The sequence below is a fragment of the Alexandromys fortis genome, unplaced genomic scaffold, assembly GCF_014885135.2.
Source record: "Alexandromys fortis isolate MF-2015 unplaced genomic scaffold, M_Fortis_MF-2015_v1.1 scaffold_14, whole genome shotgun sequence".
Taxonomy (NCBI): Eukaryota; Metazoa; Chordata; class Mammalia; order Rodentia; family Cricetidae; genus Alexandromys; species Alexandromys fortis.
In genome coordinates, this window is record NW_026067910.1 from 1681689 (window position 1) to 1705882 (window position 24194).

The window sequence follows — 24194 nt, forward strand, 5'->3', positions numbered from 1 at the left end:
TGTGAACTGCATTGTAAACACAGACAACAGCACAACGTCAAGCATACTTTGAGGAGGTGGATGGTGGAGTTCATCTCGTTGATGTGCCTGTGTGCCGCTGCCCCAGAGGACACGCTCAACAGCCCGGATTTGCTCTCTTGGATGGAGAGCGCCGCTAATCGCAGGTCATCAGTCAGGTCCCAGATGCACTTGTCACAGCCTGCAGATGAAACAGGGAAGTCATTTCTGCAGAACTGAAAGGCAGCTGGAAACATATGGCCTTAATCTGGCCCCCCCCCCCCCCCCGGCTAATACCATGTTTATTTTTGTTTCCTGAGGAGATGCTGGGGCAATGTAGAACCAGTCTTTACCAAGCCAACTGTACCTCAGGCAGGATTTTTTTTTTTTTTTTACTTAAAACATAATGAGAAGCAGGTAGCAGGGAAGGAGGGTAATAGCAACACTAATTGATGACAGGAAGGAGGAGCATTATGGGATGGGTGGACAAGAAGCCCTGCCAACTTTTCCTTAGTAGTGGGGCCCTACCGGAAAGATTCAATTCTTGTCAGCCTCTCCTCTTCGCTTGGTGGCAGCTAGAAGAGCAGGCCAGTGGCCCAGCATCTTTCTTTCCCCACTAGCTTTTCTCAGGCAGTGCAGGAATGCTGCACCTGCCTTTGCCTCCCCCAGGGAGGGCCTGACTTCTCTCCATGCCCCGCCTCCTGTCTAGATGAACAAGCCCAGCGTACATTTTTTGGTTAATGTCATGCATGAGTTGGTTTCCAAGAAAGGAGCCAAAGCTCTGACTGAACCTGGGCATGTTGAAGAGCTGAGCCCCAGTTTCTCATCGCTTCTCATCTTTCACACCATGATCCCTGCCCAGGACCCAGTGGCCCTCTATGGATACCATACAAAGGAACACACACTGAGTTCTGCACTGTGTCTTGACCTCTCTTTCTACCTCGCCAGTTCCCATGCTTCTTCTCACGGGAGCGGCTGCTTTCTGGAGAGCTAGGAAATGGTGGCTAATGAGTTAATGCATGTTAATATGTTAATTTGTTATTGGAAGGTCAACATAGTACTACCCCTAAGTTCCCTCAGAAAAACGAGTCCCCAGCCTACACTTCAGGCTGCGGAAGATGTTTAGGGCTATGCAGGCACCTGGGTATCCTTAAATGGAGCTGGCCAAGGGACAGTCTAGTTGATAATTATAGACTTTGCCCTGCAGTGCCTCCCATCTCGGGCATCTTCTAAGATATGATGCACTGGCTGTATTTACTCTCCTGCCCACGAGGCCTTTGGGACCAACAGGGATGCATAATGAGCAAATATTCTTTAAGACAAAAGCTTCGTTTCTCAAGAGTGACAAAGCAATCCAGAAAAAAAGAAAGGGACCCTGCTTTGTAGGGCCCTTTACTTTACTTCTGGTCACTCTCCAGATGTGGGGCAAGTTGGGGAAGCTACCTAAGTCTCCTGGTGTTTCCCTGTCTACAGATGTCGTGAGGCACAGTCTGTCCCATTATCTGAGGGCTGGTCAGCCAGTGCAGAGGGAGCTCTGTCCTGAAAGCGTGAAGCTGAGTGTGAAGACCAGCTGAGTAAGATGTCTAAAGTGGAGTGATGTCACCAACAGCTGCCTCCCTGCTGAATGAGCAGGACCACCAGGGACCTTTTTACGGGGTCCATGACCCTGGAGTGAATACAACCTTAAATCCAGGCCTGGCTGAGGGAGGAACATTTCCAGGGAAAGTGGAATCACGTCCATCTTTACATTTCTTTTTACTACCTTTATTACCCATTTAGTGTGTGTGTGTGTGTGTGTGTGTGTGTGTGTGTGTGTGCCTGGTATATGTGTGTATTGTGTGTGTGCTTGGTGTGTGGTATGTATGTGTGTGCCTGGTATATGTGTGTATGGTGTGTGTGCATAGTATGTGTGGTGTGTATATGTGTATGTGGGGTGTGTATATGCGTGTGTCTGGTGTGTATGTATGTGTGTCTAGTGTGTGTGTGTGGTATGAGTGTGTCTGGTATATGTGTGTATGGGGTGTGTGTATGTGTGTGTGTGGTGTCTATGTGGTGTGTGTGTGTTTGTGTGTGCCTCATTGTGCATGTGGAGAATAATTTTGGGGGTCAGCTCTTTCCTTCCACTATTTTGAATTTTTTTTTTTTTTACTGCAAATGGCTCTTCCTAACTGAACACCTGCAGCGCATTAGAGAAAGTAGGTTAGTCATTCATGTATGGTTATTTTTACTTATGGTTGGGCAGTCCATGCCTGTGGGGAGTTCAAGTCCTTCTTCCAAGCACTCTCCAGTTACGCTGTCACATGGGCCGCCCCCGCAGTTGCACACTGTGGGGAACAAAAACACGAGAGCAGGGAGTTAACGTCTAATGCTTACAACAGGGCCATCTTTCCATGGTCTCCGGAAACACTGGCTACTGCTGTGAAATCCTTCAGTGGGAATTAACTCATCTTCGTGAGTAGGGAGTCTGTGACGTCAAGATAATCCTGTTCTGTCAGTTCAGTGAAGGCAAGGGGGATGGGCAAAGATGACCAAACCGAAATCTCATTTCCTCGGCTTCCTCTCCCAGCTCTTTAGGATTCTCTTATAACTCAACAGATCTCTAGTCCAGAAAGGCCTGGGAAATCCTCACAAGGAAACAATGGCCACAGAGCCCAGCATTCAGCTTGAAATCGAAAGCCATCCTTTCAGAGCCGAGAGTCTCCAGTGAATCCAACAGCAGGGTTGGTCCCTGCCAGGTGTGAGGGAACAGCCCCAGAGGAGAGAGTGACGAGGCCCAGGAGCAATTCTTGGCTCCCAAGCCTTTGACTCTTGGCAAGACTGATTCCAAACTCTAAATGGGAGGTGTCAGGGGGATGCTAGGAATAGCGCCAGGGAAAGAATTGGGAACATATTTACACAAATGTAAAAGGCTCGAGAGCCCATCATTCGTCTACTGGTGACTTTTTAGTAAAACCTTTTGGAAAAAAAATCAAAATCCAATCTTATTAGACTTTTAATTTTCCAGCGGTTCCCCAGGCAATGAAGGTGACTGAACCAACCGTGTGGGTACCAGTGTGCTTTACCACCCAGTTACGTTCTGAATCCCCCCTCCCCTTGGAGCTTTTGTGTGCAAGTAAATTTGTAATAATTTAAGAATCCCTAGGCTACCTCTGCTAGCTAGCCAGCCATAAGCTGGAATAGAACTAGGAGTTTTTCCTCACAGAGAAACCACAGAAGATTCACTCCGAGGGGCCCATGGCTTATTATACCTCAACTGTGTAACGCTCCACAACACGCAGACTTATTAGAGCCCTCTGTGAGGTCCTGCTCCGTTGCTTCCCACAGCAGTATCAGCTAGGAGCAGCTGCATCTTTATTGTTTACATAGAGATGTAGTTAGTGCTATGAGAATAGTGACGCCGTTTTTAAAGGCTTATTTTCCCACCACACTTCTAATGCCCGACCCGTCTGACTGCGCGGTCTTCTGCCTGCCGTTGTTTTTAGTATTGTGGTTCTGGAAGCCTTTCTTTTTCTATAGTCTCCTTCTCAATAGTAAACTCTTCCCTCTGTAAGTCTTTCAAGCGACTCTTTCAACCAGGGCATTTCCCAGAATGCATGCTGTAACACTCCCTGCTTCTCTCCAGTCCTTCCTAAAAGTCGCCTAGGGAGGAGAAGCCCTAGGGTGCAGCCCTCCTTCCTCCTGGAGGAAGGCAGTTCACTTCCCGTCAGAAGAGCTTCGTTCTATGAAGCAAAGGTGCTGGAGAAACGAAGGATGAGGAGTGAGCACTTCAAGAAGAACAGAAGTCGAACCATGAGATGTTTTCACCCTCTTTCTGAAGTACTGATTCTGCCCATGGGAGAGAATGTAGAGGGGCCTGTGTGATTCAACTGTGTCTGTGCCTTTGAATTTACTTCTCTGGAACGTTAGTTTTATTAAGTGTAACTGAAAGAGGACACAGCTTCCAGAACAAAATAGCTCACTTGAGCCACATCAGATTCCATTCAGTCCCTGGTTGATACAGGTAACTCATCACAATAAAACTTACTTCTTCAATCGAGATCACAAATATGAACATAAGAAATCACTCACGTTGCTGTCTCTTGCCTCAGCTCACTCCACTCACAAGCTAAGGGTCATTGGTTGCCTATTTGAAAATGTCTAACTTTGGTAAATTTTGATGTGCCGTCTGTGTAGTGCCCTAGACCGGCAGTTCTCAACCTGTGGGTCATGCTGCATAGCCGATATCCTGCATATCATATATCTACATTAGGACTTATAACAGTAGAAAAATTGCAGTTCTAAAGTAGCAATGAAAATAGTTTTATGGTTGGAGGTCACCACAACGTGAGGGACTGTCTTAAAGAGTTGCAGCATTCAAGAGCTGTGAGCCATTGCTTTACATGAATATCAGGAGGACATTGGGAATATTCCCTCAACAAAAATTCTTTACCTAAATTCAGCTCTGACAGAGAGCAGTGTTACCTACATAGCTGGCTGAGGGTTTTAGAGCCTGTACCTGCACAGTTCTTGGCGGTCCTGGCGTCTCCGAAATAGCCAGGAGCACAGCGCTCACACTTGAAGCCAGTGGTGTTTCGTAAGCAGTTCCTACACTGGCCAGTGATTTCATCGCAGTCTTCAAAGATCAGGTTGGGATCCGAATTGCCGCTGCAGTCACACTTCTTACAGGTGCTTCCAATGAGTAAGGGGTTTCCATAGTAACCAGGAGCACATCTGAAAGTGTTAAATATGCCAACTATTTAGCATCCATAGTTACTTCATACCTATGCTTAAAAATCTTTCCTACATAGAAGAAGTACATAGTGAGTGTTTGTAGATCCTACCCGGATTCATTCCAGTTCTCCCGTATTATTAATATGACTAAACTTCTAAACATTATCATTGCTTATTTGCAAGTTTATTTTGATTCTGTGTCTCCCATACATCCCAGGCTGATCTTGAATTCATGATCTATTCTTTCTCACCCCGCCAACGGCTAAGATTATGAGTATCACCTCTCATCGCTCCCCTTTAGAGTTTTTTTTTTTTTTTGAACCATTCTTTCTCAGTGTGTTCTAGATTATTCGGGCCCCAGATGCAGCAGCGTCTTGGTTGAATTAGTGTGAGGGCACTGTTGGTGGTCTTGGGGGCTGGTCTGCATAGCTGGCATGTGATGGGTGGGGTCACCTTTGCTAAATGTCCAGTAATAGAGTGCATCAATAGGACACAGCTGAGCAATATCCTGGCCAAAATGTTAGTGGCACCTCTACTGAGAACCGTCACCCCCTGTCCTGCCATAATGAATTGTCCAAGAAACTTAGCCTGAGCCAATCAGTGCTGAGCATTCTCCTAGCCCAAAGTATCTGATTTGGGAACAATTCTGTTAAAGCTGTCTTAGTTAGGGTTACTGCAGCTATGATGAACCACCATAAAATAAAGTCATGGAGGAAACGATTATTTGGCTTATACTTTCGTATCATAGTCTATCCCTGAAGGAAGTCAGGACAGGAACTCAAGCAGGGCTGGAACTTGGAGGCAGGAGCTGATGCAGAGGCCATGAAGGGGAGCTGCTCACCAGCTTGCTTTCCATGACTTGCTCAGCCTGGTTTCTTACAGAAACCAGGACCCCCCCACTCTAGGGATGGTACCACCCACAATGGGCTAGCTCCTCCCCCATCGACCACTAATTAAGAAAACACCCTACAACTGGAGCTTCTGGACACATTTTCTCAGCTGGAGTTTCCTCCTCTCAGATGACTCTAGTTTGTGACGTGAAACTAGCCAGCAGAGAAGCTCAGGCTAGACCCTTGTTTGAATGCCATAGAAGGGCAGCAGGCTAGGTCCATAGCTACCGGCTGCCATCTTGTGATTGAGCAAAGGCAGCTTGAACAGAAAGTGGGTGGCAGAATTGGAGAATACCAGAAGTAAAGAGAGTAGAACCCAGATTGCTATTCTTCTGGGTGCTTTAGTATGTGAACTAATAGAGACCAAGTGCATACCTCAATCTACTGGGGGGAATGAGTTAATGTCTATATCATAGCAACTTTTAAGGAGGTGGAGACCAACTCTCTTCAGCCATCACTCATGAGCCACACTGGGTACTCTGGGTGGGGTGTTCTCTGTCTGGAGGCAGAAATGCCTTCCTTTTCTTTCCCACAGTGACCCTGTTTTGAGAGTAAGGACTGTTGGCCCCACTTAAGGGGGCACTTGTCCCAAACACCAGTCATTTATTACCAGGTTATTAGCCTTTGGGGGACAAAGGACTTGGACTGGCAGATCATATTTTTGAAGGAAAAAGTAGGAATTTGGATTTTAATGCAGCATTGCATTTTTAGAGCATATGCCAAGGTGAAACTGCTGGGTGACGGTGGACTGTCCTTTGCTGTAGGTCCTACGGCTAGATTAGGGCTGTAGATGGGGCTAAGAGGAGCTGAAGGCAGCATGGGAGGGACTGGAAGAAATGTGGTCACTTCTTAGTGGCGCCGAAAGCCAGGCAGAAGGATCAGTTCTTATGGAAAAGGAAAACTAGAGAAATCTAGGGGAAGATTCTGACTGTGAAGAAATGGTGTTGACCACTCTCAGAATGGGACAGAGACTAAAGAGGGATGTGGCAGGATAGGTTTGGGGAGATGGCCTCCAGAGTGGACCATAGGGAGGACTTTGCAAAGAAATCAACCATCAGGGCAGTGATAATAAGACACTACATTTTGGGGGAGATGGTCTCCAAAGTGGATCATAGGGAGGACTTTCCAAAGAGATCAACCATCAGGGCAATAATAATAAATTACTACATTTTAAAAAGTTTCCTTTTGAGGAAAAAAGCCCTGATTCAGATCATTTGAAAAGCAGATCAATGAGTGCAAGCAAATCACACATAATTCCAGGGCCCTTGAACCCCATTACTGTGTAACACATGGCGCACGGCTCTCAGTCTTTTTCTCAAGCTGGTCTCTCTATGTCCGTCTTTCGGTGGAGTTGTAACGTTGGTGTCTGTCAGTCTTTATGTCCTTTGTTTGAACCATGTCTCAGAGCTGCTCTGTGGTTAGCTCTCTCAGTTCCCACTGACAGCTGGACGGAGACCACTCACACCTGGCCTGCTGAGGCTGCGAGGCTAGTCACCTATGTTTTCTAGGATCACACGGGAGGTCGCAACTCAAGGCTCAGCCCTTCCAACCCTGATATTCCTTCCCTTGCTCTACCCTGTACCAAACTGCTGCTGCTATGAATGAATAAAGTCACCCAACAGAGAGACAATTCATGTCCATTTTATGTAAGGCATGTGGGGGGGGGTGTGGGCAGGAAGAGGAAAATACAGCTCCTGTTCTAAGAGAACAGGAAATGAATTAAATATAATATAATGTTCTCTACAAGTCAATGAAACGACAAGGATGAATGTGAGTTCTATACTCTACAAAGAAACACCCCGAGAGGAAATGTCCAATAAGTTTTGTTATTCATATTTCCTTATGTCTTTGTGCCTCAGATTTCTAGGGCCTTTGGTCTTCCAGCCAGCATAAATTATTCATCTATGGAGCATGTGGCTGGATTGAATTTCTATTATTTGCTGCAGTTCACCAACAGAAAAATATTAGACTTGTTGGTTCATTGAAATTGGATTCAGATCTACTTCAACGGGCAGCTGGGAATCTCGAGGGCTTGGGTGAAAGGACTTGCTTGCCTCATGGAGGCCAGATGCCAGTTCCTTTGTCTCCTTCTTGACTCCATTCCATCACTATAGGTTGCCTCCTGGCCTTGCATAAAAGGGAAACCAAGGGGGACCTGGAGATGGCTCAGATGATAAAGTGCTGACAGTGTAAACATGAGACCTGAGTTTAATTTTCAGAGTGCACATAAATTAAAGGAGATGTGCATAATTCTGGTGTGGGGAATGGAGATGGGGAGAAGGTTGGATCTCACTGGCCAGCTTGCATAGCTGAATTAGCAAAATCCAGCTTCAGTGAGAGACTCTGTCTCAAAACGTAAGGTAGAAAATTATTGAAGAAGACACCTGGCCTCCACATTCATACATACATACATATATATGTGTGTGTGTGTATACATATACATATATTCATATATATGTGTGTACACATGTGATACACACACACACACAGAGACAGAGAGAGAGAGAGAGAGAGAGAGAGAGAGAGAGAGAGAGAGAGAGAGAGAAAGGAAAACAAGATTTTGTATCCTGTAAATTGGAGTCTTGATCACAATGGAAACCATTGAGTTTCAAGACCATCTTTTGGTTTAGAGTCAGCCCTGAAGTAACAACCTAACTTTGGACCCTTATGGACTTAACGGAGCTAACATACAAATGTTTTCCTTATTTATTGTCTCCTTTGAAATCCCACATTTACAGATAAAGAAGCCAACATGGATAAACTGATGGTCCATTCAATGCTGGATTAGCCATCTTGGATTGAACAAATCAACTTCTTTGTTTTGCATTTTTGAGGAAGGTCTTATATAGTCTAGGTTGACCTTGAACTTGGTTCTCATTCTTTCCTTTCCCAGATGCTAGGATTGCAGACATGTGTCATCGTGCCCAGCCTTAAAAAAAATTAAAATAAAAGAAATTTTGATCTATAGCTGTTGTTCGCTCTCCTTCATCTTCAGCTTTTCTCCCAAGGGCCACAAAGGTGCCACTGAAAACCTTTTTTGAGGAAGTCAAAACTCCTTGCTTGGGTGGCTCAGAAATTTTTCTGGGAGGGTCCTAGTGTAGTCATCTTCCGGGGGTATGTCAAGAAAGAGACATGGTAGAGAGTAGGTGTCATTTAAATGTGATTCTTTTGTTTATCAAAGACTGAGAAATACGGCTAGAGAAATGTAAGAGACTGTTCAAGGTTAGAAGTCAAAAGGCAAGAGCCAAGACAGAGAACAGGCTCCGGAGGAATCTTATGAAAAAGACAGTGTTGACAGCTTGTTCCGAGACCTGGTGCTCTTTAGAGGAAATTAGGCCAAATTTCTGCATCATCAAAAACCACAATAACTGTTTGTGTTTTCCCAGCCTTCTTTTCTGTTCTTTTGTTTATTTTTTAATTTCTAAGGCTAACATCGATATCCTAACTATTGTCATCGGCATCTCTGATGACTCTGTATACTCTGCCTGTGTCTCTCTGCTGGGGTCCTTCTCCCACCCCATACTTTAGGATTTGTTTTGGTTTCCCCCATTCTCCTCCGATCCTCTAGCAACAGCACCCACGTGGTAAAACTTCATAAGGTCTGAGTATGGTCCTTCACTGAACAGAAAATTAAAAGGATGAAAATATGTGGTCAAAGGCAACGTGAGCCACTGAGGCCGAAGCACTGGGACAGGGTAAGCTTGCGATCTGAAAAATCCATGGAGTGCAAAGGATCTGGATATGACTGTCAGATCTATCACTACCCACCCATATCATGGCTCTGAGTGTCAGGTTCCACATTGTTCAAGTGTACCTTAAGGACAGAAGGTAATACTGGATAGGAGTCAGAAAAGCAAACCTTCCCCTGGAACTCACTCTGTAGACCAGGAGGCTGGTCACAGATTCACAGAGATCCGCCTGCCTCTGCCTGCCAAGTTCTGGGATTAAAGGTGTGTGCCACCACCGCCCAGCTAAATCATGCTTTTTCTAATCTCTGCTATGACACTGTGAGCTCATTTACAGAAACAGTGTTTTACTGTCCTTTCTTCACATATCACAGTACCTGACATATTGTTGGTACCTGGCTATATGTTTTTAAGTAGTACCAGGACATGCTCCAAAGCTACAGAGAAACCCTGTCTGAAAAAAATAAAAAACAAACAAAACAAAAAAAAAAAAAGAAGAAAAAGCATGACCTAATCCTTTTCCTCTCCATTTCTTTCTCTTATAAATATGGCTAGAATGATAGGCCACAGTATGGCTTTTGACATTTAAATCCGTTGCTGTATGTGCAGTATTTACAACATTTCTGACACACAGAAAGAAAGTGCTCGCTAAGTGTTAGTGACTACTGTTAGCATCATACTTGTAGTCTAAGAACAGAAGTGTTTAATGTTCTCCTGTTGATACCGGGGACCTGAGAATTGGCATGTCCAGTGTGTAGGAGGGGAGCTTTAGCAAAAGAGGCAGGTAGGAGCCCAGGCCAATTACGAGTTGTTGTGGAATAATTCTTTTGTGCACTGTAAAGATTTGTCACTCAGATTGGTTTAATAAAAAGCTGACTGGCTGGTAGCTACGCAGCAAGTATATGCGGGACAGTCAAACTAAGCACATTGGGAAGGAGGAGGAGGAGGAAGAGGAGGAGGAGGAGGAGGAGGAGGAAGAGGAGGAGGAGGAGGAGGAGAGAAAGAGAGGCCAGCCAGAAGGAGAGTAAGAAAAACATGCTGGAGAGGTAAAGTCATGATCCTTGGGGCACCATGTAGATGAATAGAAATAGGTTACTTTGAGTTGTAAGAGCTAGTTAGTAATAAACCTGAGCTGTGGGCTGAACATTTACAATTAAAATTAAGACTGAGTGGTTATTTGGGAGCAGGCCATTGGAACAGGAAAACTGCCTACAAAGAGTCACAGTGGGTAGCTGCATTTGGTCTACATTACTTAGTAGGGTAAGAGACAGAGTAAGCAAAAATGTATTTATGTTTTAGACCTTTCAATTGGCATATAGTTTGACTCATTTTAAAGAATAAATTTTGATATAGGCTGTACCCTCCAGTGTCCATTTAAATGATCTTAGAATTTCAAAAGTAAAACTGGGTGGAAACTCCTCATACCTATGGCTTTTATATGCCTGAGAAAAAAGCCAAAATGAAATTTCAAATAGAATGCAAACCAAACTAAAAGAAATCAGAAGGCTGAAGAGATGGCCCAGTGGTTCAGAGCTCTGGCTGTTCCTGCAGAGGACCTGGGTTTAGTTCCTAGCACCTGCATGTTAGCATGTTAGCTCACAACCGAACTCTTTCAAGAGTCTGGCTTATTCTGCTAAACATAACATCCTCTCTCTAGTTCCATGCACCCGCCCCCCACAAATGCCATCTTTAATTCTACTTTAGAGCTGAATAAAATTTCCTTGCATACCTGTACATTTTTCTCATCTGTTTATCCATTGATAGAGCTCCAGGCTTGCTCCACATCCTGGCTACTGTGAGCAATGCAGCAGGGAACATGGCTAAGCAAGGATCTCTACAGTGTGCTGACTTAGAATCTCTCCACTCTACCGTCTCCTGAGTTCTTTCTAAAGAATATGTTACCATCAGCAGAAAACGTATCAAACTCAGGCTTACTGGGCAATGTCAGATCCCATGAGCCTCTGATATCTGCATGCTGCCCTGTGTCAGAGTGGGAACCCTTGTTTTCCTACAGAAGTCTTCCGTGTGCCAGCCTGGCACTTGATCAGCAGGGCCATTAACTCCTTACAGCAGACACTGGAGATCTATTAGCAAAACGCTCCGACCTAATCAGACTACACAGAATTTAACTTCAGACACAGGAGAAAAACCTCCATCCTTGCCTGATAAACAATTATCTCAGACCTCCCACAGAGCCAGAAAATGAATCAACTGTGTGCCTCATATTTCTGTGTCTCCAAATAAGGAGACACATAATGATTGTGACACAAACATTAGTTAATCATCTATCTGATCTCCTTTGCCAGTCCTCCCTTTCCCTCCCATAATGTCAACGGGAAGGAAGACCTCCATTCACCAGGTGCAAGAATTACCTCCATCCTGCACTTTCAAAGGTCAGCACAATGAAGTAGAGATCTTTTGGCTTCACCACGAGCTGCGGCTCTTTTTGAGTCCCAGAACTACTCTCTGGGAGATGCAGGGATATTTCTAAGGGGACAGATGTCTTGTAATTAAAAGTTTACTTCTTAAGCCACAGGCTGAGTTTGTGAATCTTGCTGAGGGGTTGGTCTGTGTCTGCTTTCCATGAGGAGAGAAGTCTGTAGATAGATTGCTAGACTTGACGTTAGGCCAGTACCTCTGGCATTTCCCTCCCTGTCTTTATGGAAGCATGACATCCTGGAGTTGCTAAGGCCAATGGTGAGGTCAGTGGCTCTGTTAGGAACACTTCTCTGTAAGATTCTTTTAGTAAAGGTATTTCATCTTCGAGAACTGTGAACAGCCGACAGGTAGAATGATTGGCACCTTACTAGGTATGATTCTTACTAGGGAAACCATGCAGTGGGAAGTCCCGCATGTCGAGCTGCTGAGGCCTCTCCTCCGCAAACCCCGGGGAGACAACAAACAAACAAAAACAAAAAAACCCAAATCATTTTGTGTAAGCACCAAATAGGGATGCAGAACACCCAGGTCTGTGGTTTTTATTTTGTAAGAGATGGGCTGATGAGCCACTCAAATAACTGGTTAGGGCTTTGTACATTTCTCATTCTATGAGCAATAGAGGATTCAAGATCAGACGATTCACTTTCTGTTTACCCGGGGAGTCCTGCTCTTTGTGGGAGAGACATGAATTACAGTGCTGATGGAGAGGGGAGGCTTACTAAAATCATCCAGAGAACTTCCCCAGTACATCCAGATTCAGTTTCTTCTTTCCTGTCCATCTATCCCCATGCTGGTTTGGATCCCAAGGAAACACGATTATAACAGTACTGGGTGGGTCATGGAGTTTGAGGACAACATCCCATTTGGGGTTATGAAATAGTTCTCCACCCCTAACTTATACATCAATCTCAAAACCCATTGAAGAGAAACACGGTGGAGCTGATGCATATAAACACAGAAAGCTTTCTCTGGTCCCACAAGAAAAAAATAAAAGATTTTATTTACCCACCTTTCACAGTTAGGCCCAGCATAGTTTTCTTTGCAAATACACCGAACAGCTCCGTTTTTCCGGTAGCAGGATTCTGCAAAGCTAGAGTCATGAGAAATGTTAGAAGTCATTCTATTATACTGATTTGTAAGGTGAGAGGGTTGTCTTCACTTTAGATTAGGTCATTTCTACCTGCTTGCTCTCCAATGCATGTGATTATTCTTGCCCTTCAGAACAGACTGGACACTAAGCAGAGACAAAACACCCACTCCATGTGGGGCCGTCTCCCAGGTATATCATTGCATTTCTCCATATAGAGGTGGTTTATTAGTTCTGCCTGAAGCACTAGGAGTTTCTAACATAGCAGATTATATAGCACATATGTATTCAATTATGTTTTTATAATACTTACCTTTTATGTACAATTCTAAAATATATGCTGAAAAGCCATAAATAGAAAATTCACTAATAACTTTAGACTTGTATAGAATTCTCTCATATTTCCACCATTTTTGTGTACACATTAAAATTTCTTCACGGTTTTTCTGCATTAACCCCTGTTTTTAAAAGATCCTGACCTGGTCCTAACATAATCCACGATATCGTAACCTTTTAGAAAGCCTCTGTGTGCCTTATGTATTCAGCCAGTGAAGGGACTGGCTTAGGTAGATCAAAGAACTTCAAAAACAAGTCCTCAGGAAAGAAATAGGCCCACAGTGTACATATACATGCACACGTGCATGCACACACACACACACACACAGACACACACACAGACACACATCCCCTAGGAATTTCTTTTTTCTTCTTTCTATCCTCTCCTCTTCCTTCTTTATCCTTAAGTTAGTGAAAAAAAATGAGAACATAAAGCCAGAAATGTAATAAAAATATTTGTCCAGCCGAATAAATACCTATCTTAATTTATTGAGACCAAAGAGACGGAGTGTTACTCTTTCAGGTGTGGGAAATTTCACAATGGCACACCAGTTGTAAGAAGTGGAGGTGTAGTGTGTGTGTGTGTGTGTGTGACTTTTACATTACTTTTAGCTTCTGCACTGTGCAGTCAGCAGAGTGTGACCTCTGCTCGTGACCTCTGCCTGCATCTTCCAGCACGTGTCAGCAATTTCACCCTAATGATGACTGAGAAAAAGCAAAGGTTTTTACTCAACAGTGGTTATAAGACTGGTACAAAACAGCGTGTGCTCCTCGTTGAAAGGCTCACAATTTATTTTCTCAGCAGTGTGGTGAAAACATTCCAATGACATTACATTTCCTTGGGATTTCACCCTTTATTTTGCCTGTTCTTATTCCTTAGCTGACCTAGAGAAGTCTTGCTCAAATGAACTCATGTATCTTTCTTTGAAGGTGCTGCATCCAGCCTGCCCACAGCTCAAAGAGGAAACATCTGCTTGGGGTGTCTGGAGTCCTCTGCATTTATTTGATGTCCTACTGTTTCAAACAGATGCCATTTTCCTTAATTGGCGTGATTAGCATAGCTGCTGGTTGCACAGAGGATGTCTGGCCAGCCCCAGGATAAACACAGGGACTCTATGCAAATGGCCCTTGGAAACAATGGCAGGACCGCTGATTGGTTTCCATGGTGCAGGCTCTGGGCAGTGCAGCACAAGCCATGGATGGTCCCTTCTATTTTCACTAGCATGAACTGGAGACACTGAGAAGAGGGGTTCTGCTCTTGGAGATGGCGAGGAATTCCTGAACCTTCTCCTGTGCCCATGTATTTCCCTCCTACACTATGCATATATTTCCTCATGGGTTACTGCATTCAGCTCTTCCTGAGTTGTAGCACTTAGATAAACTGATAGCCATAAGTATAGTGCTGTTCTGAGTTTTGTGAATAGTTATAGCATAATTAAACATAAGAGTCCTTGGGGGAACTCCTAATTTGTAGTCAAATAGTCAGAAATGTGAGTAGCCTGGGGATTCATTTTTTTGACTGGCACCTGGAATGGGGCCCGTCTTGTGGAACTGAACCATTGCCCTGGGGACTCTGCTACCCCTTGGCATTCTCATTCAGAGCAGAATAGATTGCAGGACACCAGTTTGGTGTTAGAGAATTGGAGAGCTGGTTGCTGTTTGAAAAATGAAACGCACCATACTATTTTAATTCTACACTTTCAATTTTCAGTGCAATGGGTGAAATCCAGGGCCTTGTACATGTCAGGAGTGTGCTTTGCCACTATGCTATGTCCTCTGCTCATAAATTGCATTATTTCTGTTTCTGCCCTATGGCTGTATGTATCTTCTCTGGAGCTCCACACTCCAGCCACAACTGAGCCAGGATTGGCTCAAGGCCTTCCTTCTGTGTGTCTGTGTTCTAATTCCGACTGAATTGCACTCTGGAGGAAACGACTATTATGTGAGAGTCCGAAGGGGCAATGCTTTTGGAAACACAGTGAGCTTGTTTGTATTATTAGCCATTGTGTAGGCTGAAGGAAAGCTCGAGAAGAATGAGATTGGCACTGCTTGTGACACTGAGAGGACTTAATGACTTTATGATCTATTTAATATTTTGGCAACAGTTATACCTGTAAGTGCTTAAGCTCCCCCTCAAATGTCTGTAGGCCAGAGCGCTTTCTTTTTCCAACACGAAGCATTCAGTTTTGGCTGTGAACAAACCTTGGAATTCTGTGTAGAGCCAAAAGAATAATTGTGAGAACAGTCATTATTCTAGGCAGAGGCTGTCTGCCTTTAGGACTTACTTGGCCAGGTGGGGCAAGGGACAGGGGCACGGCTGGCAGAACTGGGGTGCCCCTCTGATGGAATCTCCAATATAGCCATCCAGACACCTCTCACAGTGTTCCCCTGTTGTGTTCCGCTGGCAGTGCTGTAGGACAGAAGAATGAAGACATTTCACAGACAGCCACTGTAACACCCTGGCTTACTTCAAACAAAGGGCCATCAGGCCTGCCCGAATACACGGTGTGGGGCAACATAAAGTGTCCATGTTAGTCCTAATTGGAGCTAGAAGTGTAGATGAAGGTGGGTGTATGCATCCTGTGTGGTGCACTGGCAGGCAAGGGACACTTGGGCGTCTATGTGCAGAGGGGACTAACTCATCAGTTGTCCGTCTTGGTTCAGAAAGGTAATTAGAACTACCACACTCTAGTTGTTCTGGAAGCTTAAGCTTACTGATGTGGAATGAATATTAAATGAGAACAAATTGTATTTCCATGACAGCGGAAACACTAAGGATTTATGGGCATGAAAGAGGAAAGACGTCAGGCTGGGACACACGTGCAGTAGAAGGAAGATAAAGGACCTTCTTCTACTGATGGTTTGCTAGCTTGGGTAACAACACATAAGAAATGGTAGGCAGGTTGATCCGTATAATTTTCCATTTGCGATAAAGGTAACAAATAGGAGAACAGCATAAACTAGGTTGTTCCTTCTGCCTGACTGTAGCAGGCTTCAACATCTCCAGAATGTTCTCTGCAGTTCTCCCCTCACAGTCTGGCCTGTGTTCTACTGCCCACATTGAGCTCTCTGCTTCCCGCTTTAGCCCCCTTCTCTAGCACACTGGGTTATTTGGCACTGTATTACAATTAACATGGGTGAAGTAGGTCCTTAGCACAGGGCAGCAGCCCAGTGGGAGGAGTCCTATATGGGGAACAAGCTATCCTGGCTAGAGCTTCCAAGCATTTGGCCTACTATTAGGTATGGATATGAAGTACAATTGCACAGCAGAAAAGAAATTAGAATCTGGCTTAGACTGTGCGGCCAGCGAGAATTCCTAAAAACAAAGTTTGATGTGCAGGCAAGAGTGTGTTGAAATAGTTCCTGTGCAGTCTTTAAAACTGTTGTCATGTGTTCAGCCATCACTCAGGAAATATTTAGGGAAATTAATTGAGGAAAGAGGAGAAATATAAGGTAGTGAACTAGTATCTGGAGAAAATAAAAGTAACGAACATCTAAAATGAGCCTGAACTTAAGGACAATGTTTTTCTCAGCAAAGACGAGCTGTAAACTACCATGTATCTGAACCATAAGACACTGGTAAGGATGCTTGGGAACCATCAGTAAATTTGTTTGAATCCTTGTTACGCAGATGTAACACAGGTCTGTGTAGAAAAAAACATACTAAGATCATAAACTGACTATTCCTCAGTCACTTGATGGATGCTTTTGATTCCCCTTCAAGGCTTTAGTCCTATTTGTAGTAGCCGTGGGTAGCAATGTTCAAGGGCAAAGCAATCACAATCTCTCTCAACTGCTAAAATATTGGAGTGCAAACACAGGCTTTCTCACCTGCCCCTTCTAAACAATTCATTACGAAATTCCCTAGAAGGCATTGGTATCAGTGGTGCTGGGAGTCTGGTAGAGATAGTGCCAGAGGCAAAAGAAAGGACCCTAACTTCATTTTCCAATTAGTTCACTCAGAACAGTGCCTTGATCTTCTTGTCTCTCTAGTCCCTTCTCTGTACAATGAAGCTTTAGACTAGATGGCCTTCAGGGTTCTTGCTCTGAAAGTCTTTAATCCCGAACTTTCAAAATGTTCCTTCACCTTTGACACTCTGCCATTTTCCAAACCAGAAACAAACCTGATGACAATAAAAGTTATGGGGGTAGGGAGGGCCAGGAGCCACAGTTTTAGAAGCAGGGATCTACATAAAACGTTGGTATAAAATTTATAAAAGTATAAAGGATTCATGAAGTTCCTTATGTTTAAGAATGGGGTACATCCACCAGCCCTCCTTGAGTTTTAGGGCACACGTGTCTCTTAGTGCACTGGCGAGAGAGCAGATTCTGATGCAGGACATCTGGGCTCCAACCTGAGAGTCTACATGTCATTCCAACTCCTGCATAATTGCCAGTGCTGCTGGCTTGGGCTCCAGTTAGAGCTGCAAGTGTCTGGAGAGTATTAGCAGCTAATTAGTTACTCTGAATTAGATCTTAGAGCCTTAGTCTGCAGCAAAGGGTAGTTTATCTCACTCCAACAAAGAAGTGACATAAGTAGCTCATAAATCAGAATATTCATTAAAAGATATTTTTGCATGGAAGCCACCGTCTCATCAGTTCAGTAACTAATGCATTTATTGAGTTAACAAACCTGGATTAAGCTGATACATGATGGATAAGGAGCTGCAACTGGTATTGAAACGAGGAAGACCCAGTTTCTGTATTTGAGGAACGCACAGGCTTATGAAAGAAACAAAGAAGAGCCTTGTGGGCTCAGGGATATGACTGAAGAATGTGAAGGCTTAGTGGAGACATTGCTACCTGAACAATGTAGTTGTCCTTCAAGAAATCCCCCATAAAAGACAAATTTAGGCATAGAGTGTCAAAGCACAGAGAAGGTTTAGGTAGCAGTGTGTTCAGGGTGGTTAGAGGCAGAAATCTGTACTTTAAGAAGAGGGATCCTTGTAGTTGGGTGTGTGGTTGGAAAGGTAAGCAGTGTAAGGGAAGGGTGCTGTGGTCCCAAATTGAGGTAGTATCAGGTCATGGAAGAGAGGCAGCTAACAAAGTGAGTTGTTGGGATCTAGGATCAAAGTAAATGTTGGAGAAGAAATGGAAATTGATGAAGAGAGTGGAGCTTCTGGCAGAATGATGCTGTCATTAGTGAGGTGGGGAATGAAGATGAGCAATAAGTTGTTGTAAGGGCAAGGATGGAAACTGTACAGAGAACCTTATATCTGCCTTCACTTTCTGCTGGATTCTATACTGATGTACAAAGCAGAAGGGGGCTCCACCAAGCTATTCAACTTTAGCATTCTTTAAACCTTGACATTTTTGACTTTCTATTAACCTTTGCATATCATGGAATCAAACTGATGGTTCTTTGAAAAACGTCATATTTTTTTTAATTTGCTATAGACCAAAACTTGGGAATAGCAATATGTCATCAATAGTCATTTTTCTTGCTGTATTTCTTTAGCAGAATAAAAGTGGCAGATTTTCCCATGGCCCATGGCTTATCTAGTCTTGGGTTCTTGGCTACTTAAGTAGTGCCAGGTAGGAGTTCAGTGTCATAGAGTGAACCCTAAAGCCAATTAGGTAGTGTTTGGTTACACGCAGAACATCTATGCCACTATTGCACCTGTGGAATTTTCAGGCAAGCTGCTGTTGTAAGTCTCAGGGTTTGTAGCTGGGTGAAACTAATGATTTCTTTTCTCCTCTGGTAGGGTGGAAACTACCTCCCAGAGCCTTCAAAGCTAGCGAGTAGGAGTGAAGCTTCTAGTTGGATACCAGTTCAATTTATTCACATCCAATGACATAAGTTATCAGTATCTTCAGCAACAGGGCCTTCTTAACAGGTTGTAGAGAGTAACCAATAGCCTTAGAAATCACCTGTGGTGTTTTTGGTGTGTGCATGTCTGATCTTTTAGTTGTTTAATTAAATACATTTTGTGTCCTTTAAAAAAATTAAACTTATAAGAATGTAAATATGATAACTTGGGAAATAGGTTGTGCGTGATTTTTTTCCTCCTTGAATTTCAAATATATTTATTATACATATAGTATATATGTATATACATATAATACATCGAGTATATATTTATTATTTTCCCACTGAGCACACTTTACTAAGGTAGAGGGGTAGACATTTCTCTCTGAATAGACTGTAATGGGGTCACTACCATTAATATGAGAGGAATGTTATTTCTTCCTACATACACTTTCTGTCTTGGAACAAAGTCATTGCAGGAAGGCTGACAACTGATTCACCTTTGAGTGTTTAATGTCCTGGTGCACTGCCAGGATTGGAGAAGGGTCCTGTCACAATGAATCATCTCAGAAGCTCATGTTTAGATAAAAAACCACAACTGTTCCTGCTCTGAAAACATCGTCACAGCTGTGGCTTCTACATCGCTCATGATGGACACTAGTGGAATGAGCGACCAAGCTTACCCTATCTTCAATGTATTCCACTCCTTCATTTTGCCAGTTGCCTAGTGGCAGCTGATGGGACTAGCGATCCCTCTGTCTTACAGTTTAATTCTTACAGTTTAATTCTTACAGTTTAATGAAGCAGGTAACAAAAAGCCTTTAATTGGTCACATTATCAGGAGCGTACATGGTTAGTTCAAGTGTATGCATGGGATTTCCCCCCCAAATGTCACTGGGATTAAAATAACAGGAAACCGGAGATGAAAGCATTAAAAGGGGGTAGATTCTGGCAGCTGTGTGTGCCTACAGGGCTGTGGAGGACATCCTGGATGTAATGGTTATTTAAGACTATGGAGTGGGGGGAGGGGGGGAGAAATACCATGATTAAAAAAAATAAACTAGAAAATAATTTAGTGTTTTGCAAATTAATCCCATCTCTAGAAAAGTGACAACTACTAGGTTCATAATAAATGTTTTTTAATTTGCATCTTAATGGGAAATGTGAATTAAAATGGACCTTTAAGGTTCACACCTCAGAGGCCACTTATAATAAGTGTTCAGTTGGGATAATTATGTAGTTGTGAATGTATCTAGGTCGGTATTATTGTAGTTTGAATACAACTACTCTTGTGGTTTGGGAAGGCTCTTTTTCCATATAGGAATCTGAAGCACAGGGCTGTCGTGTTGTATGGTTGTGGAAGAGGAACCTGTTTAGAGCACACAAACTTTAAAAGATTTCATGGCTTCTACTGGAGCCACTCTGGTCAGTACCTCAGTGGTAACTTTTACTAAGTTGCTAATCCAGTCTTGAAAACGTGACGTATTCAGCAAAGTCTTTTACACTAGCAGACTTCTCCCCATCAGTATCTGGTTCTCTGGAAAGCTGTCTGCTGGGGAATTTATCTTAGTGAAGGAGGAAAAGGCCTCTTTCAGGCTTGAATGCAGAATTATAAGGAGCAGAAGGACAAAGCCTTCATCTTCACTGGCTGTTTGGTTTAGACAACTCTTTAAAAAATAATTTTGATCCATAGACCTGATTATCTTACACGCTACAACAGGCTATGGGACAACAGCTAAATTCTGGTTGACATGGGCTAAAGCCAAACACCTGGCAAACTCTACTGTTACAAAGGAATCTGGAGGGTGGGGGTCCTCTGCTGTGTATTATTTTCAACCCATCAGACTGGTCGACAGCAGGAAGCCATCTGCCAGGGGAGGGAAAGCAGGGCCCGCCTGGGGCACATATGCACATTCATGCGGGGCCTCGGGGGCCCCTCGCAATCAGAAGGCACTGACACGGTATATTTTCCAGGAAAAACTGAAGTGTAGGAAAAGAGCTTGGTTGGCCGTTTTCTCCTGCGCGTCCCGGACTTACCAGACAGAAGCCGGAGCCATCCAAACACTCCTGGGAATGGCCATTACAGTCACAGGGAGAACACTCTCCTGACCACGTGCGAAAGAATCCAGCACCGCATCTCTGAAACAGACAGCGGCATGCGTTTTCAGTATTGGAAAGAAACATCCTGGTCAGCATTTTATGAGGAAAGCCATAATAAGAGGCGATTATTAAATGATTTTTTTTTTTAGCAAAACATGAACGTGTGCTATTTGTACAGCCATTCAGCAACAGAGGTGGATACACAGCCTCCTTCGTTGTGCACTTTTCTTTCTTCCTTGACGCTCTACAAGAGGAACACTCAACAAGGTTCCAGCAGTGTAAGAAAGGAGGAGGAGATCTTAGGTAGGAGAGAGAGAGACAGACTTACAGACAGAGACAGAGAGACAGAGATGGGGAGAGAAGGACAGACAGAGAAAGACATGATGGAGACAGGGGGAGAGAATTTTCTATTTTTTTCCAATCCAAAGAACACAAAGTCAAATGAGACCACGACCGGGTTTTTCTTAGGTGAGAAACTGTGTGATGCTCCCTATAATAAGGTCCTGTATTTCTGAATGACTGACTCTGACCTAATAGCTTAGAGCTGTGCCTTTCACAACTTGTCTCATTAATGTGAGCTTTTAAAGAAACCTGTGTCCGGGACTAGAGGGATTGCTTGGAGGGTGGACATGCTTTCCATAAAAGCCGGGTGACCTGAGTTGGGTCCCCAGAACTCAACCCAGGTAAAGGTGGAAGAAAAAGACTGGCCCCACAAAGTTGTCCTCTGACCGCCACATATGTGCCACATCAGGTGTGCCCTTCCCCACTACAAACATACTTATGCAATTAAAAGACGAAACACTCAGAACAAACAAACAAACACCCCTCAGTGTTTCCGGACTGCAATGCTGCAGGAAGTTAACGAGGTCTTACACGTGCAGGCCTGTGTGGTCCTGATCACATACTTCCCTGATTTTCATAATTTGTGGGAATATATTATTTTTTTTTCTTCATTTTGGGCAAGGAACCTCAGGGAGCTAAATGGCTCATGAGATTGGGCACCCATGGACCTGCACCATAATGAAGTCACCCTCACCTTGCAGCCCTCCAATGTCACCAGAGCCTCCTGTGGGGAAACCTTATAAGGTTGCTCTCTTCCTATGCGGCCAGGTTTTAGTTTGTGATTTTTCTGGGATGTCTCAGTGGTGTTGAGGAAAAAAATGGCATCACAGACCTGGAAGTAGACTTCCAGACAGATAAGAATCTCGATTGTTTCCATAGACTAACAGAGAACATTTCACGTCACGCTCCCCATTGACCCATTGTAGTTTGAACTGTGCTGGCTACCAGGACAGTTTTTGTTGTATCTGGCTTGAGTCCCTCTGAGTGTCTTGTGAACCCATTTCCTCTCCTTTCGTTTCTCTGCAAAGAAACACGGTAATTTACAGCATAAAAGCTTCAATCTGTACCCTAACGCTACAGAGAAGCAAGTATTTTATAGTATAAAAACTATATTTTATAGTATAGTAAAAAAAGTATAGTCTGCATCCAAAAACTAAAATATAACATGTTCACTTGAAAAAAGTACAAAAGATAATGATGATGTAAAGTTGAAGAAATTTTGCTGAAACGAGAGAATGACAGGCTGAGAGGGACCACGGAATTTATCAGGAGGGTTTGTAGTAGATGGGAGGCCTTTTCCTCAGTTTCTCCAAACCAAGAGGGAAGGAAAGAGAAAGATACTAAAATTGCCACTGGAAATACTTAATGTAGAACATTTGATTTCACGTGTTATTTCTTTGTCTCTTTTGCTTTTCTTTGATTTGTTTTTATCTCAAGTTAAGACATACGTGTTTTGGCTATGATTCAGCATCTAGGCAGGTCAACCTAACTGCAACGTTCATAATTCATCTCGATTGCTATTGATAGAGCTCAGGCTATAGATTCAGCTCTATATACACAACAGAGACACATGACAGTAAGATCCCTATGTCTGCGGTGCCTTACAGTTCTCTCAGCTTTGTTTAAGATGAGCCCTGCTTATGACTAATAAAAATGGATTTGATGGCCCATAAATGTGCTGTGTTTTGCAATTTTCAGGGTTTTAGTTATACTAGGAGTGGCTGACAGTAATGAACATCTGAATAAAAAAATTAGCCTGGTAGTTTCCAAACAGTGGCTCCTGGGTCTGCAGCTGGGCATATTATAGTCATTTGGGGAGTTCCAGCTTCAGTTCTTCTGACGTCAAAGCCAAAGGATTCATGTTTTATTAATAAGCACACTAGCATTTTAAAATAATTTCAGAGCCACAGAAAAATAACAGAGTTGCATTAAAAAAAAACTTCCTCAATGATTCCAACTTTGGGCTGAGCGGTGGTGGCACGTGCCTTTAATCCCAGCACTCAGGAGGCAGAGGCAGGAGGATCTCTGTGAGTTCAAAGTCAGCCTGGTCTACAGAGTGAGTTCCAGGACAGCTAGGCCTGTTACACAAAGAAACCCTGTCTCAAAAAACTAAACCACAGCAAACCAACCAAACAAAAAATTTTAACTCTGGACTTGGTGGGAAGATCTTGAATGGTGCCTTGTTTGCATTAATTACTCAGTCAACACGTGGTGTTTGAACGGTTTTGAGCCCTGTAGCACAGCTGGGGCTTTCGGAAACTCAGTGGCATACCTTCCTAACCCACCCTTCACCCTAGAGCTGACTTGGTCCTTCCCAATAGTCCAGCAGCCACTGTCCAGACAGGACCTTGTGCCGGATCCCGTTGTGCCAAAGTTAGGGGGAAAGTTGAGTCTGAGAGTTTATCTACTCCCCAGGCTGAGGTGTGACCTGAGGCAGAGGATGGTTTGTTTTTAAGATTACATCAAGAGAGATAGGAAGATGGGAGGCAGAGATAGGGCTCTACTGAGCAGGTGTCTGGCCTCTTGCTGACAGGGAAAGGGAAACCTAGTGAATCCCTTTCCTATTGGCTATGTCCATCAAAAAGGATTATGTCTTACAATTCCTGTATCCAGACAGGAGGCATCTTTTAAAATACCAAATAAATGCAACAGATAGGGCATGCAGAGGTTCTGATGCCATCATTTGGGTATATGACGGGATTTCTCACACCTTCTGCTACAGAGTTTCCAAGATTCCCTCCAGTGGAGATGAGTGTTCTGAGAGAAGTTAAATGAACCCAAAGGAAGTCAAGTTTAAGACTATTTCTTTACCTGGAAACATTCCACCATGTTTTTTTTTTTTTTTGTTTTTTTTTTTT

General features: G+C 43.6%; 1 protein-coding gene across 2 annotated transcripts in view; it reads right to left on the minus strand.

The window, feature by feature from the left end:
* The window catches only part of Lama4 (laminin subunit alpha 4), a 143991-nt gene that overhangs the window by 87261 nt on the left and 32536 nt on the right, over positions 1-24194 (minus strand). The window contains exons 2-7 of one of the 2 annotated variants that reach the window (XM_050138019.1): positions 20932-21033; positions 15431-15555; positions 12732-12812; positions 4493-4707; positions 2247-2321; positions 48-199 (exon numbers count right to left, since the gene is read on the minus strand). In XM_050138019.1, coding sequence (XP_049993976.1) covers positions 48-199; positions 2247-2321; positions 4493-4707; positions 12732-12812; positions 15431-15555; positions 20932-21033 — 750 coding nt within the window. Of the gene's footprint in view, positions 1-47; positions 200-2225; positions 2322-4492; positions 4708-12731; positions 12813-15430; positions 15556-20931; positions 21034-24194 lie in introns of both variants that reach the window. The other variant, XM_050138018.1, reaches the window with a different exon arrangement.